The sequence below is a fragment of the Cryptomeria japonica genome, chromosome 2, assembly GCF_030272615.1.
Source record: "Cryptomeria japonica chromosome 2, Sugi_1.0, whole genome shotgun sequence".
In the NCBI taxonomy this organism is placed as follows: domain Eukaryota; kingdom Viridiplantae; phylum Streptophyta; class Pinopsida; order Cupressales; family Cupressaceae; genus Cryptomeria; species Cryptomeria japonica.
The window spans coordinates 661,920,541-661,935,556 of NC_081406.1; the positions used below are offsets into that span (position 1 = coordinate 661,920,541).

Below are 15,016 nucleotides of genomic sequence, written 5' to 3' on the forward strand. Positions count from 1 at the left end.
CTTGATTGTACATACTTAGGTTCTTCGCCCAAAAAGGAAGCAGCTTAGTTTTGTAGCAGAAAATCTTTTTGCAAAGTGCTACCTTTTGTAGATCTCCAACAAAACATTTATTTACATTGCATATCATGCATTCATTATATCCATTTTCTTTTTCTTTAATAACAAATCAAGTTCAAACAATTTCATGCCTGTCCTCTGTATTGCCAACCAATCTGGTTCAGTGATAACAAAGTAATTTGATTGATGTTTTAACGTCCCATCAAATAAGATCAGACTCTAAGTACATTCTAAAGATACATGTACTGTCAGATTATCTTCCTTGCTGGTTCAAACAATCTTACAGGGACTGAAAGATCCTTTCAACTGTCACTTGACACAGACATCAAAGTACTGGAGGGAGATGATAGAGCAAATAGCTAATGTCCATTCTCAAACAATGTTCAGGGCATCCACCTCTTTGTCAAGCATATCCTTCAGGGATCTCAAATCCTTAAAACTACAAGTGAATTTCAATATCCCTCCTTTTGAAAGGGAAAATCAAAGCAAATCAAGACAAATGGCTCAACCATGTGGAATAAATTTCTCTCTAAATAATGTTTTCAACGACAAAAAGTAAATCCATTACCAGGTTAACCCTTTAAAAATTGCTTGTCATTTAAAAAATGGTGGGAATCGTGCAACAACCAAGAGGAGGGTGAAGACAAAGATGAGTTAACACTAGACAAGGATGCCTTGGTCAAATCCTAGTCAGAATTTGCAGGGACTATTAGAGACAAGTTCTACCTTCTAAAGAATCATCATGACTATTACAATACTTCACACAATTGGCTCAAGTACAGGAACAACTAGCACAATACCATATCGGCACATTCCATGGCTTGTTGAAATTCATTTAAATGATAGCAATGGAAGCTTACCCCAAGTTACACCGAGGAACAGACATCTTACCTGTGTGCAGTCAACAACTAAGAAACATTTAAATGCATATGCAAGAAAAAAAATATTCTTGAAAATACCAGCATCAAGTAGCAGCACATTAAAGACTCCCTCAAACAACGCATCTCTAAATTAGAAAACAGAGAAAAATATGGACAAACAGTGTAACTTCCACAGGAGAATATGGAACTAGAATGAAGAATGCCAGGCAAACATTCTTATCAAGGTGCAGAATCCTACAGCTCCTGCACTATAGCTAGCACCACTGCCCATATCAATGAAAGTCACAGAAATTGATCACTAGTACTACTCCATGGTTGCTGCAATGGAATCTTCCCCCTAATGGACAGAGATGGTCAAAGTCCATAGAGTTGGGAATTCTGCAAAGCTATCAGACTCAAGGCACCGAGCTGAGCTGTCAAGCTACAATTTTTACCGGCTCAGCTGATCCAAAACTTGTGTCAAACTAAGCTGGACCAGCAGGGTCAAGGAGAATCACTTCAGTCAAAGGTGACTAATGACTTGGAAACATGAAACTGACATAAAACCATTGTGTTGTGATGCAAGAAAGGTTGTAAACATGTTGATGGGTTGTGTGAGGTGATTAGGAGCATCTTGGGAGTCTCTGCAGCAAGTTCCAAACTTGAACGCTAACTGCAAAGGCAAGAATGATGAATTTGCTGCTTGTTACAGGCAGCAAAGGCAACAACATCCATGGTAAAAACACAAACGCCCCAGCAAAAACACAAACAAGACAGCAAATGGTAGAATGCCAGTATACCTGAAGCAGCGAAAATCAATTCTTTTGGCATTTGTTCTTCCATTTTGGCACCATGAGAGGATAGAGGAGTAGCATATATTGTTTAACTTTAAACTGTAACACAAAGTTAGGAGGGTAGGCTCTTCATGTAACCTTCATTCTCTATGTTCATTCGTGACTGTAATAGAAACAAGACAGGATCTAAGATGTAGAGTTTCATTGCAGGTGTGAAAGAGTTTAAACACATTGTAATGGCTACAATTAGCCTCACTGGCCTTGTAAAATCTATATGTTTGACCGAGATAGTGGGATCAAGAGGAAAATGCTCATTCTTGCTGGTGTTTTCAACCTTTGGGGTTTCTCCAGGATATCATGTCATTACATTCATGTGTCTATGTTTTCTTGCAAATTTATACTCTGTTTTCATGTTTCCATTGACTTTTCATCATGTAGAATACACCTACCATATATTGCATCCTCATTAAGGTGTCTAAAACTTAGAAGAGTTTTGAAGGTTGTAGATAGGGTTGACATAGAGATAAATATTCATATCTTGGTCATCAAAAGAAGACTATCTCCTATGTTTTTACAAAACATCAGCTTGCCAAAACTTATGGCAATTTATGTGTTAAATGAAGCGAGTGCAGACAAGGGTAAGTAAATGTTTACCCACTTCCAAACACTGTTGCCAGTTCATTTGTGAAGTGCAAAAGCAGCTGTGAGTTTCACAGTTCACACCAATTCATCAACTACATGGATAAACATGCTGGCTGGCAGATTTAATGATCTTTATATTGGACAGGCATGCACAATCTATCAATTGAGTTTCAGTAAGATAGGAAAGTGCCATTTTGCTTTTCCTAAAAGTAAACTATTTATTATGTATAAATGTTTGCGCTCTAAATTTTTTTTATGAGGAATAGTTTTCCTATATACAGATGGGAGCTTATCATAGTATCAAGTTAGTATTGAACAGCAAAAAAACACTAATTCTGAGCCAATGATGGGCGATAGTAAGATGAGAATAAGCGCTAAATACTGAACTTATGGGGTAAATTTTGATATGTAGTAATGTAAAAAGCCCTTTTTTCAACAGTCACTCAAGTAAAGTTAAAAGAAGTTACCTTAAAAAACACAATGCAAAACAATTATGTATAAACCCCTTTTTCTTTTATTCACTTCTATTTACAGAGAAACACCTTCCTTGGGTTATAAATATTGTCCCTGAATTCTTGATTCCAACATAAATTTTGTTTGTGAATTTATAATTACTATTTCAGTGGGTGAATTTGTAATTGAATCACTGAACATCTTTTCAAAATATTTGTAACCAGCTCAAACAGTTCGCAAGGTTTATTTTTTACTCCAGAATAAGTTCAATTATTTTAGCTCCTTGCTAGTTTCACTAATTATACGTGTAGACACTAAAGTTATTCCTCTGATTATCATTACTTATTTATGTTATCGTCCATTATTACTATTAATTGTCATCATTATCCCATTATAATCATTTAATTAAACGATTCTTTATTAGTTAATTAATACAATCTAAGTTATCCATTTTTTATTAAATTAAAAAATTCATAATTATCTTCACACAAGTTTAACTCATTCTTCAGAATTAATGATGTCCTCATCGATTTTTCTATTTAATGAATCAAAAAATTCATTATTATCCTCTATGAAAATTTACCTTACTAATTTCAGCTCACTCATCCACCTCTTCAAGCTAACTCCACAACCGGTTGAGTTAACTCCTAATCCTTGATCAAATCTCCACTGTCCATTCAATCTTCAAAAAATCTATAGATTGATTCCTTCTCTCACCATTTTTACCATGAATCTTTTTGGCAAAATAACTCTGTCGTTTTTATCACTATAAAATAATTAGTGTTATGCTACGAAGTTGAGCACCCACACATCTTGGAGCAAATCTACAACGGTTTATTGTAACTTTCTTTGTGCTTTGTTATGTTTGCAGTAAAACAGAATAGGAAGTTTGTTATTTGCATTTGTTTTCTAACTTTCTTTCTTATCTATTGCTTACAATACATATGGTTAGATTACTGATGGTACTCAACCACTCTATTGTTGGCCTCTTTAGTATATAGTTTCAAGTGTAGGCACTATGAATATAGAGGTTGAATCGACTCGAATCAATTTTCACTTGGTTATAGTTTACTACTGTTGTACTATTTCTTAAATATTGCATAGTTTGTACTCTTAATTAGGATAGAGTCCTATTATTATGTAAGGTAAAATACTTTATTAAGATAAAGCCCCTAACAGGTGAGCTCAAGATCCTAGAACAAATTTTGCAGGCTTGGCATTAGCCTTATTAGCTCAGTTACCGGTTCTTCCCTAAAATGTCCAGGTCCTGGTCCTGGTCCGAGCCTGGTTCGACATGGGTCCCACCGAGGTCCTACCCAGGCGGCTGGGTTAACCCAAGGGAACCCAGCCGCCTGTGTAGCACCCGGGTGAGGCCCAGGTTGCCCACAGGGAACCCAGCCGCTTGGGCAGGACCCAGGTGGGACCCAAATCGAACCAGGGAGGACCCGGGTGTAATGTCCTAGGGTTATTGTGACACTATCCAAACTTCACTGACCTTTCAACACAACAAACTACAACCGATAGATATTATTCCCCCTGGATTCACATAGCTAGATTGCAACTTAAATTAATTATAAAGGAACAGATAAAAAAATGAGGACAACTTAACTGTTTTATTATTATCTCTGGAATAACAGAATTACAACTATCTGTTGCTCTGCAGATCCAAAGTTAGACCAAGTATGGAAACCTTTACAGTACTCTAAAAAATTGTAATGAGATGTATGAACAGTCTCCTAGCTGAGCTGGATGATACCTTGATCTGAAATATTTTCTACTGTCCTCAGTTGCCTAGCTAAGTGTAAACAAGGGGTTATTGAATGTGCTTGCCTCAGGTATGAGGGTCATGATTTTTCTTTGGGTGTGGTGCTGGATAGATTTGATAGGCCGACCTTATGAAACTGGTTTCTCTCATTCAAAACAACTAGTCTAAAGTTGGCTAGATTGTTGATGGACTGGGAACTGTGAACATATATAATTTTGATGTTTGAACATATGTATATAATATATATATATATATGTGTGTGTACGGACGAACCCGTACCCGTACCCAAGATTTTTTTATTTTTTTTTGCTGAATCCGCGAATCTGTACCCGAATCCGAACCGGAACTGGTAACTTAGCTTATTGGTTAATAAAAAACCAGAGGAATATGAAAAATACAATCCATAATATTTTAGAGCCTTATTGGCCAAAACAACTATAGAAGCATCAGACACACCAAAAACTGCTAGTATTGAACCTTCAGATTTTTTTGAGCACCACTGTAGATTAAGAGATTGCCAAGGTGCATTAGAAGAGATGACTAAATATGCTCACCTCGATAGTCCTTATCCATTCAAACCAATATCTCTTGACTGCTTCAGAATTTTCAATAAGTATATTGTAAGTGGTCAAGAGAAGATATCTGGGAATAAACTTATATTCTAAACTTCACATATGAAACCTAATGTTAAATACCAAAAAAATAAATCGAAAGCGTCATCCATCACTCTGGTTTTCTTCCACACTTTTCAAAATGTAACATCCAAGCATAAGCGGATTTTTTAATTAAATTTCTCATAATTTCCTAAATGTGATATATCATCTTCAAGTTTTGCATTAAAGGTGGTTGTTTTTCACTCCAATCTCTCCCATCAATTAATTTGGGTCATTGTTTGCTTAGCTACAGAGACTATTTCCAATAAAAAAATCATTTGGGGGAAAAATCAGCAAACCAGAACTATAAGATTTTTTGAAAAAATCAGAAAAAATTGGATTTAGAAAAAACGTAGAAAATTGTAAAAAAAGAACATAAACTACTTTTTTTAAAAACTTAAGGGCATTTCCATAGCATAGAGATGTAGAGAACAAATAAAATATAGTTTAACCCATGAATTGCAGAAAATAAACTTTTGTTGTTCATATTCATATTGCTGATTACATAGGCAAATATTCGGTAAACATTTAAAGAGGGCAGTCACCAATGCACCAAATATTGTCTAAGTCTTAGATCAAATATTAGCTAATTCCTGGTCTGAGGAAAATGAATTTGCACAATTTGGCACTTTGTGCCAAGCTGGCATGGAAAATATACATGCACCCACAGAAAATTTGGTGCAAAATTTTATCCAGAAAATATCTTGACTCTCCAGATCCAGAAAGAATCTTCACATTGGCAAACTCAGATGGAGGATCCCCTATCTGGCGATTCATTTGGGAAAGTAGGAGAATCATTACGGAGCATTTGACTTGGAAAATTGGCAACGGCAAAAAGGCAAGGTTTTGGAGACTCGTGGAATGGAGACACTCCCTTGGTTGAGGCTTTCGAGGACCAAGATTGGGTCAATTGGGTGGAAGCTACAGTCGGCCCCTTTGTTGCAGACTATATGCAACACGTGCCTAGCTCTACCGCCCTGATAGTCTGGAAAGTGGTGGGCGAATGGAACCAAGAAAATTGGAAGAAACTGGATGAATTGCTATGCAGTAACAAAAAGATCCACTACAATTGTGAAGATGACAGTTTGTTGTGGTGTGTGGCCAAATCAGGAATGTATAAAGTGCAACTAGGATACGAATTACAAAGACACAGAGAGAAAGATATTGATTGGCCCGGGGCATTGTGTTGGCATAAAAGCATTGTTTACCCTCTGGGTGAACGGTTTAGAACATACAAACAGAACACTCAATGCTGAATAATAATGCCATAGATATCATATAAAACATAAGAAATGCTATTCCATTCATCATCATGTCTTTTTGTACAAGTTACCTCCAAGGTATATAAAGGTACCGAGGGGGTGCGAGTGCCAACCATCGCACCCGTAACTACCATCCCCCGGTTACCGAACTAACAAAGACAATTACAACTTAATTAACTAGTTTTATTTAATATTGCCGCCAACAAGCATTCTACCTAAGGCGGGTGTTTTTTTGTGGATCGTGTTGCATGGACGTATTCTTATAGGGGAGAGACTAAAATTGATTGGCATCTCAGGACCCAGCGTGTGTACATTATGTAAGAAGGATGGAGAGATGGTCGAGCATTTACTTTTTTGGTGCCCCTACGCAAAGCGATGTTGGGATTGGCTTCTTGATTGTTTGCAGTGTCATTTGGTCAGGAATCAATCGCTAAAAAGACTTTCTCTGCTCTTGGCCAAATAAGGCAAAGTCTTCCACAAATGGGGTATTCTTTGGGTTGTGAGTCCATCTATGCTGACATGGCACCTTTGGAAGGAGACCGCCGTATTTTTAATGACGAGGCTATGGAAGTTGATGTCCTCATTCCAAAGATCAAACATGCCATCGAAGAAGTGGTTAATGTTAAGACTCTTGGTAGAACTTATAAATCATATACAAAATGGGATATGGCTATGGAAAACATTTGGCTATTGTCGAAGAGCAGTGACTACAAATTCTCTGACTTGAAATCTTGTAGAAAAATATTAAGTGGACTCCTCCTCCCTCTGGGTGTTTGAAAATGAATTTTGATGGGGCTTGCAGAGAGAATCCGGGTGAGTTTGGTTATGGGGCAATTATCCATGAGTTTGGTGATATGGTGGGGGCTAAATATGGCCCGATGGGTGTATCGACCAACAACATTGCCGAAGTAACAACACTCGAGGCAGGTCTTGAATGGTGTGTGGAGAATGGAGTTCACAAGGTTATGATTGAAGGTGATTCGCAGGTTATCCTCAATGGCATATCCAATCAGCGATTCACGGACTGGAAGCTAGATTGTTGGATCCCTAGGATTCAACACCTTACAGGGCTCATCTCTGAAAGTACTTTCACACACTCATACTGAGAAGGCAACTCAGCGGCGGATTGCCTAGCCAACATGGGAATATCTAGTTCATGTTCCAAACAATTGTCTTCGGCGTATGAGATTTTGGATGCTCTACAACAGATCTTGATCCGGGAGAAATCATCAATCCCTAGGTCAGGGATTGGGTAGATCCAATTTCCTTGTCTTTGCATGATTGGGAGATAAGTTGAGTTCGAGGGTCTCATCATGTGGGGTGTGTGATGACACACACATTATACGATGCTCTCCTTTCTTTTCTTAGACAACATAGGCAAATTTGCTTGGATTTCGTTCGGGCGGAAACCTCAAAATTGTTTCCCGACTGGCTATTTTAGGATGTTTGGAGGATTTGCAGAGCAGTTTTCAGTTTAGTAACTTCTTGCAATGACCGAGTTTGTTTTTGAGGAGGCTTTCTTCACAGTTGTTTTAGAATCATGGTTCATCACTTTGGGCTGAGCTGTATGTGTCGTGATGAGTCTCTGGCAGAGCAATGTAACCGACTGTTCAACATTGATGTCGAAGAGCAGGCAGTGATTTTTGCGATTGTTGAGGATGCGCTCAACGAAGAAAGGCACTGGTGCGATGGTTTCATTTACGAGATCATTCTTTGCCTGCTAGTGGACATTCTTCCTTCCAAGGAGGCATGCATTGAGAAAATGGACGGGTTTGTCAGGGATGTGGATGCCAATGCAGTAGGCAATGCCGTCATGGAGCTGGAAGAGGAATGGGCGAGCATCTTGGCTCCTTTCTTCAATCCTAAGTGCTTACTCTCAGATGTGGATGTTTCAGATTCTAAAGATGAGAACCAGGTTGCTGCGACAAAGTTGCTGACAAAGAAGGAGAATTTTATGGGCAATGCATGGGATGTTTTTTGTGCAGGGGTCTTGTTGTGACATATTCACACATCACCCCATTGCAAATGGGGACCCCTACTTTTTTTTTTTGCTTTCTAGGGTTTGTATCTAGGTCTTTTAGGGTTTTGTCTATTAGCCTTTGCATGCTGAGTGTTGCCAGAGGGATCACTAAGATAGCAGGCTTTGCTTGAGCCAAGGTGAGTCCACAGGGCCCCAAAATTAGGGTTTCATTGAAAGTCTTCCTTAGGACAAGGTTTTGCTCTTGTTGCTAATTGTGTCTTGTTTGAGGAGGTCAATGAGGCTTGGTGAGTGAATATCATCCTTGAAGGTTTGAGTTAAGTCAAATTGGTGAGTGATGAAGTCTGGAATGTCATCCCGATCTTCAAATGTCTTGAAATTTGGCACTGTCTGGAATGTCATCCTGATCCTGAAATTTGACAAGTCTAGAAAATTGAAGAATCCTCCAAAAACTAGATTTTGCATTATAACTCCTGGAGGTCCAAAACCACTCTCAAACATCCTGACCGTATATATGGAATATAACTTAAAGTATAAGAAAGGAGAAAGATATAAGGAAATGTCACTTATACTTGAATGTTATATTGAATATATTCCATACATGAATCTTGACGGAGAGACCAAAATGTCAAATTTCGCTCATGACCCTTCCAAAGGGTCCAAAGCGAATTTTAATTTCGCTCCAGACCCTTCCACGTTTCCAGAGCGAAATTCTCCATAAGACATTCTACTTTGACCCAAACTTAGAACTAACTCATTCCCAGGCATTATTGAGGGCAAAACGCTTGTTTGGACGAAGAAATGTGAGAAATGAAGTCAAGATTTGAGCCTAAATGTGAATTTTGCTCCTGACCCTTCCAAAGGGTCCAGAGCGAAATTATCCCTAGACACCTTTTTTCTCCTTGTTTGCACTAAAAGTCTTGTTCCTTGGGCATGGTAAGGGCAAATTGGTATGTTCTATCCCTAGGAAGTGATTTAAGGCATTGGAAAATGTGGACTTTGTCCGAGACAAGAATTTCGCTCCTGACCCTTCCAAAGGGTCCAGAGCGAAATTCTTAGAAGAGACCTTTTTCCTCTTTGTTTGCACGCAAACCTTGTTCCTTGGGCGTAGTTGGAAGGAGAATGATTGTCTTTGCCTTTTGAGGTGATAGAATGTGAAAGTATGAAGGATTTTTGACCAAAACAAGAATTTCGCTCCTGACCCTCCAAAGGGTCCAAAGCGAAATTCATTTTTTCTCCATTTTGCTCTTTAACTTGACCAAGTTTGGAGCTTCTAAGGCATGGTTTGGAAGACTTGGATGCATATTTACCTTGGAGAGGAGGTTTGAGGCGATGAAATGATGGAAATCAACTTGGAAGGAGAATTTCGCTCCTGACCCTTCTAAAGGGTCCAGAGTGAAATCCTCCATTTGACCTTTTCTTTTGCCTTAGGCCTTAGAATGACCTTGTCTGGAGCTAGTTTGATAGCGAATTGCCTTGATTACGATGAAAGGAAGTTGGATTGATTGCGTTTGAAGAAGAATTGGATGAATGAAGTGCAAAATCAACCTAGAAAGAGGATTTCGCTCCTAACTAACCCTTCCAAAGGGTCCAAAGCGAAAATCCTTATAGCTCTTATTTTCTTCCTTGTTTTGGCTAGGCGTTGGCATGTTGGAGGGTAGATTGGTATGTTCTTTCCTTGAGAGGTAGTTGGACGCTTTGAAAGATGAAGATTTTGCCTAAAACATGAATTTCACTCCTGACCCTTCCAAAGGGTCCAGAGAAAAATTCTTTATTAACCTCATTTGCTTCCATGCTTGGGCTTCAAACCTTATTCCTTGGGTGAAGAGTGATGGAATTTTACCTTGCAAATAAGATTGGGATTGAAAAGATGAAGAGTCAAGTCTAGAATGAGAAATTCGCTCTTGACCCTTCCAAAGGGTCCAGAGCGAAATTTCACAAAACCACTCTTTTCCCTCAATTTTATGCCAAGTCTAGGGTGGTTCAAGGTGAATTAGGATTGGAAGTGTTCTTAGGTGTGACTTTGACTTGCTAGTGATTATCAAATTTGAAGGAATTGAACCAAAATGTCAAATTCCGCTCCTGACCCTTCCAAAGGGTCCAGAGCGAAATTCCTAAAATCACCTATTTTCCCTTCAAAGCCAAGTCAAATCCTTGGTTTTTATGGCTTGGATGGGTGTCAAGTGGCGTGACCTTGCCTTTGAAGGTGGATGGAAGTGAGAGGAATGAAAGAATAAGCTCAAAATATGAATTTCGCTCCTGACCCTTCCAAAGGTCCAAAGCAAAATTCCTTAAAACTACCTTTTCCTTTCATTTTTATGCCAAGCTAAGCCTAGACCAAGGTGGGAGAAGTTGGGAGATGCCCCTAGGATTGCCCTTGAATGGATTGTCACCTCCAGAAATGAATATTTTAAGCTTGGACAAGGATTTCGCTCCTGACCCTTCCAAAGGGTCCAGGGCGAAATCCTAAATAGGTCCTGTCCCTGGCCATGGTTTTTGGCAAAATTCTCCTTATTAGCCATTTTTGAGGCCAAGTAAGTATTGTCAAGTTGAGAGAAGGATTCAAATGGAGAATCAAGTAATAACAAAGTGAAAGAAATGGAGTTGAGTGAGGGAAAACAAGCAAAGAGAGAAATTCGCTCTTGACCCTTCCAAAGGGTCCAGAGCGAAATTCTCCAAATCAACCATTTTCTCCTTGAGTGAAGCCAAAACATTGATTCCTATGGCATGGTTGAAGGTGGAGTGAGGTATTCTTGCCTTGTTAGGTGAATTGAAGCGAAGGAAGTCAAAAAATAAGTCTAAAGCTTGAATTTCGCTCCTGACCCTTCCAAAGGGTCGAGCGAAATTCTCAATTTCACCTAACTTGCCCATAACCAAGGTCAGGACATGGATCCCTAGGCTTTGGAGAAGAGAAAACTAAGCATATGCTTGCCTTGGGAGGAATTTTGGAGTAAAGGAGTGATAGAATTGTCTTGGAATGCAAATTTCACTCCTGACCTTTCCAAAGGGTCCAGGGTGAAATCCCTTATAAGTCCTATCCTTGGGAAGGATCTCAAGCGAAATTCATTTTGATAACTCTTGTTGATGTTTTAAGGTAGAAAATGCTATGTTGAATGAATTTATTATGTGTCCTTAACCATCTTTTGGTTTATTTTGCAGATAGAAGAAGATCAGTCAGGGCAAGGACGACCTTTTCCAAACCATCGTCATCAAGGACGTTCCACAGGCAAAAGGGAAGACTCAAGGTGCTTTGAAGCATTGGAAGACTAGGAGTGTTCAAGGAGTTCAAGTTAGCCTCAAGACTTCATTCTTTCACATGATGACAAAGAAAGGGCTTTGCCAGCACTTCCTGGCGGAGATATGCTGTTGGAGAAGGAAGACTTGACAATGAGGAAGCCTCATCAAGCATATGGGAGTCAAGGAGGTACGCTTTTCATCAAAGTACATCAAGGACGAAGGAAGATCAACCAAGGCACAAACGTCAGATAAGGTGGCATCCCAATCACTGCTCCTTCAGTCGGAAGGGTCCACCTCAGCATGTCCAAATTCAATGTATCTAATCTATTGGAGGTGGCACAAACTTCGGTGTACCTACCAATGCTTCCTATTGGTCCTCACTTTTGGAATGTAATTTTCTCATTGGCTAGAGGAAGTTTGTTGTGTCAAACCCTAATTAGGGTTTCTATCCTGTAATCCTAGCCGTTGATTCTAAGTCAATCAGAGTCGTTAATTTTTAAAGGGCTCCCTATATAAAGCCTTGGCTCCTAATTTGTAAAGGTTAATAGTTAGCTAATAGTGAATAGTTAGAGAGTAGGAAATAGTTAGAGTAGAGTAGAAAGAGAAGGCAAAGATTGTTGCCAAGATATTGTTGCAAAAGACTTGTAAACTTCATTGAAGAAATGGTGAATTCTATGGGTCGATTCAACAATTTGCATGGTCTCTATATTTCTCAAATTTGATTTCATGTTATTAGGTGAATGGAAGAAATTTGTATGATCAACGGTGAAATTCATATATCCATACTACTAGAGGTTTGTTGATTGCAGACTTGCCTTGCGTAGTCAACTAGAATCATTCAGCTTAAGCTTAACTTCAATTATCGCTTCTTCATTGATATGCATCAACCTGACGGCGTCCATGCATGTAGTGGTGATCTAAACATCATAAAGCTTTCCTTAGAAGATCGCACTAATCTTGTGGAGATGATCCTAGGATGTCAAAGCAAGACTTAGTTAGAATTTCACCAAAGGTCATTCATTGCTCTTACGTTCTTAGTGTTAGAAATAGATCTCGTTCCAACCCTTATCCTTGTTTCCTTTTTTTCAAAATCAAGGGCCGGTGAACTTCCACGTTCCAGTAATATCCAAAGCAAATTAGACGTTCAGGTCATTGAAAGTAAGTACCCTTGTGATTCCAGCAAAATCACATCGTACCACAAAGAGCTTATCCACATGTAGAGAACCTACATATCAGAACCTTGGAGTTACTCCGACTAATCCTTCAGCGAGATCTTCAACAGTCGGGAAACTTTGTTCAAGAGAGGATAAGATACCTTGGTATTTTATTCTGTGTTCGCATGTGCATGAAAAACGCATCAACAGGTCTCCACTGGCGAAATGGGTCCATTTCGAAGGATGATGAATGAAGATCTGCGCTAGCTGTCAAACAACATCATTGAAAAGGTGGCAACTTTGGGTGCTCGTATTGCGATTATTCTGAGGCTTCTGTAGTGTCTTTGGCCTTTGATTGGTTGATGCTTGTTTTTTGTTTTTCTGGTATAAGCCATATCCTTTTTGGGGGTCCGGTGCATATGTAATACTTTTTATTATCAATATAGGGCGCTATCACCATACTAGATAGCAATTATCTAAAAAAAAAAAGTTTAGCTAATTCAACAAAAGGCATTTGTTTAGTTCAAGTAAAAGAGAAGCAAGCCACTGGTTTTAGCAATACCTAGCTTGCAACTACTATATTAGGTGGAGAGAAATGTTAAACGATTATGTGTTGGAGGCTGTTTTATTACAAGCATGTAAGTTAGTTTGTTATCATTCACATTTATTTCATGGAGCACTTCAGATATATTGCTAATATAATGAATTGTATGTCTTTTTCTGAGCAATATATATATATTATTAATTAAAATATTAATTACATATTAAAAATATATATTATAAATTTTAAATTATTTATAATTTATAATTTATTATATAACTATTAATATATATTAATAGTCTATAATAGTTTAAATTTTAAAACTACTTTAGAGTATTAATTATATACTATAGGGGTTGGCTCCTTCCCATCAAAGTGCCATCCATAATAGTTATAATTTTAAAATTAGTGTATAATATTAATATTTTTATTTATTATTATATACTTGTTCACATCAGAATTCATGGGTAGGGCGTGCAGAGAGCTTGAGTCATATTGAAGCCATGATTTAGAGCAAATTCCTTAGTTTCTTTGACACTATCTCACATGCACCCCACGGTTTAGGATAATTGAGGCCCTTTCAAATTCGGTTGATGACTGCTATTGCTCCTCTTGCTCCTTCATTTAGGATTTTTCAGAGGTCAGAAAGAAAACCAAGGGACAAAATAACAGACTATTTCCATGCTGATTTCGCATTCCGCACTGACTTTCGTCCCTGAATCGGCTCTATTTTTGAGCGATTTGGTAATTTCACAAGTTTTTTAAGAGTTCTGTAGGTTTTTGCAATGATTTTTTCAAGTTTTTTGCTGTTTTATGGGGGATTTTAACGCAATATAAATCCAAAAAATTGTTGAAAATTGGGTCAATGATTTTTTCCTGAATCGGATTTTTTGGGGAAAAAAATGGCTGGCTCCATGATTCATGATTAATTGGGTATAATCGCAATTTATTGCAGATTGTTGCTCCTTTGGTTCAAATTCATGATTACAGACTACAGTTTAAGGTTACTTCTAAATGTTCTCGATTCACTTTTCCATAGCTCTAAATAGTTTTTAGTACAACACTACAAAGAAACCAAGTTAAAGGCTAAAATTGTGATGCTCTAATAATATATGACATGACCTAGGAAAACAAAAGGCTTTTTTGAAATACCAGGAGAGTTATCCAATCACCCCTTCCAGTTAGCTGTGGTTGAAGATTACAAACTTCTGAATCAGGTTCACTGCCAAAATCCAAGTTATCATGTATCAGATACTATATAATGTCACAGTCACTTAAAATCAAGCATAAATTTTATTCTTGCCAATCATAGACTAAAAGCTACAGCCTCAACTAGCATATATATAGCAGTTGATCTTTAATCTGGTACCTGTAAAATCATGGTGGGTATGTCAATTCTGTTCAGGGACCTTACCTTACCAATGCAGACCAGCAAAGAAAAACTGCATACAGAGATATCAATCCGGGAATCATGGGCCCTGCATTAACCTGCAACAACAGATTTAGCGCAAGGCTTAATCATTATATATCAACTTGCAAATGGTTTATAAGCTTGTGTTGGAAAAACCAATATGGAATTTTGTGAGTATCATTAGCAGTAAATCCAGCTGAAATTATTTA

The 15,016-nt window shown here is 38.1% G+C and overlaps 1 protein-coding gene across 4 annotated transcripts in view; it reads right to left on the reverse strand.

Moving 5' to 3' along the window:
* The window catches only part of LOC131061464 (uncharacterized), a 62,770-nt gene that overhangs the window by 2,805 nt on the left and 44,949 nt on the right, over positions 1-15,016 (reverse strand). For all 4 annotated transcript variants that reach the window (XM_057995173.2, XM_057995167.2, XM_057995161.2 and 1 more), the window contains 2 exons: positions 14,811-14,884; positions 14,549-14,618 (listed from right to left, as the gene is read on the reverse strand). In XM_057995173.2, coding sequence (XP_057851156.2) covers positions 14,549-14,618; positions 14,811-14,884 — 144 coding nt within the window. The remainder of the gene's footprint in view (positions 1-14,548; positions 14,619-14,810; positions 14,885-15,016) is intronic.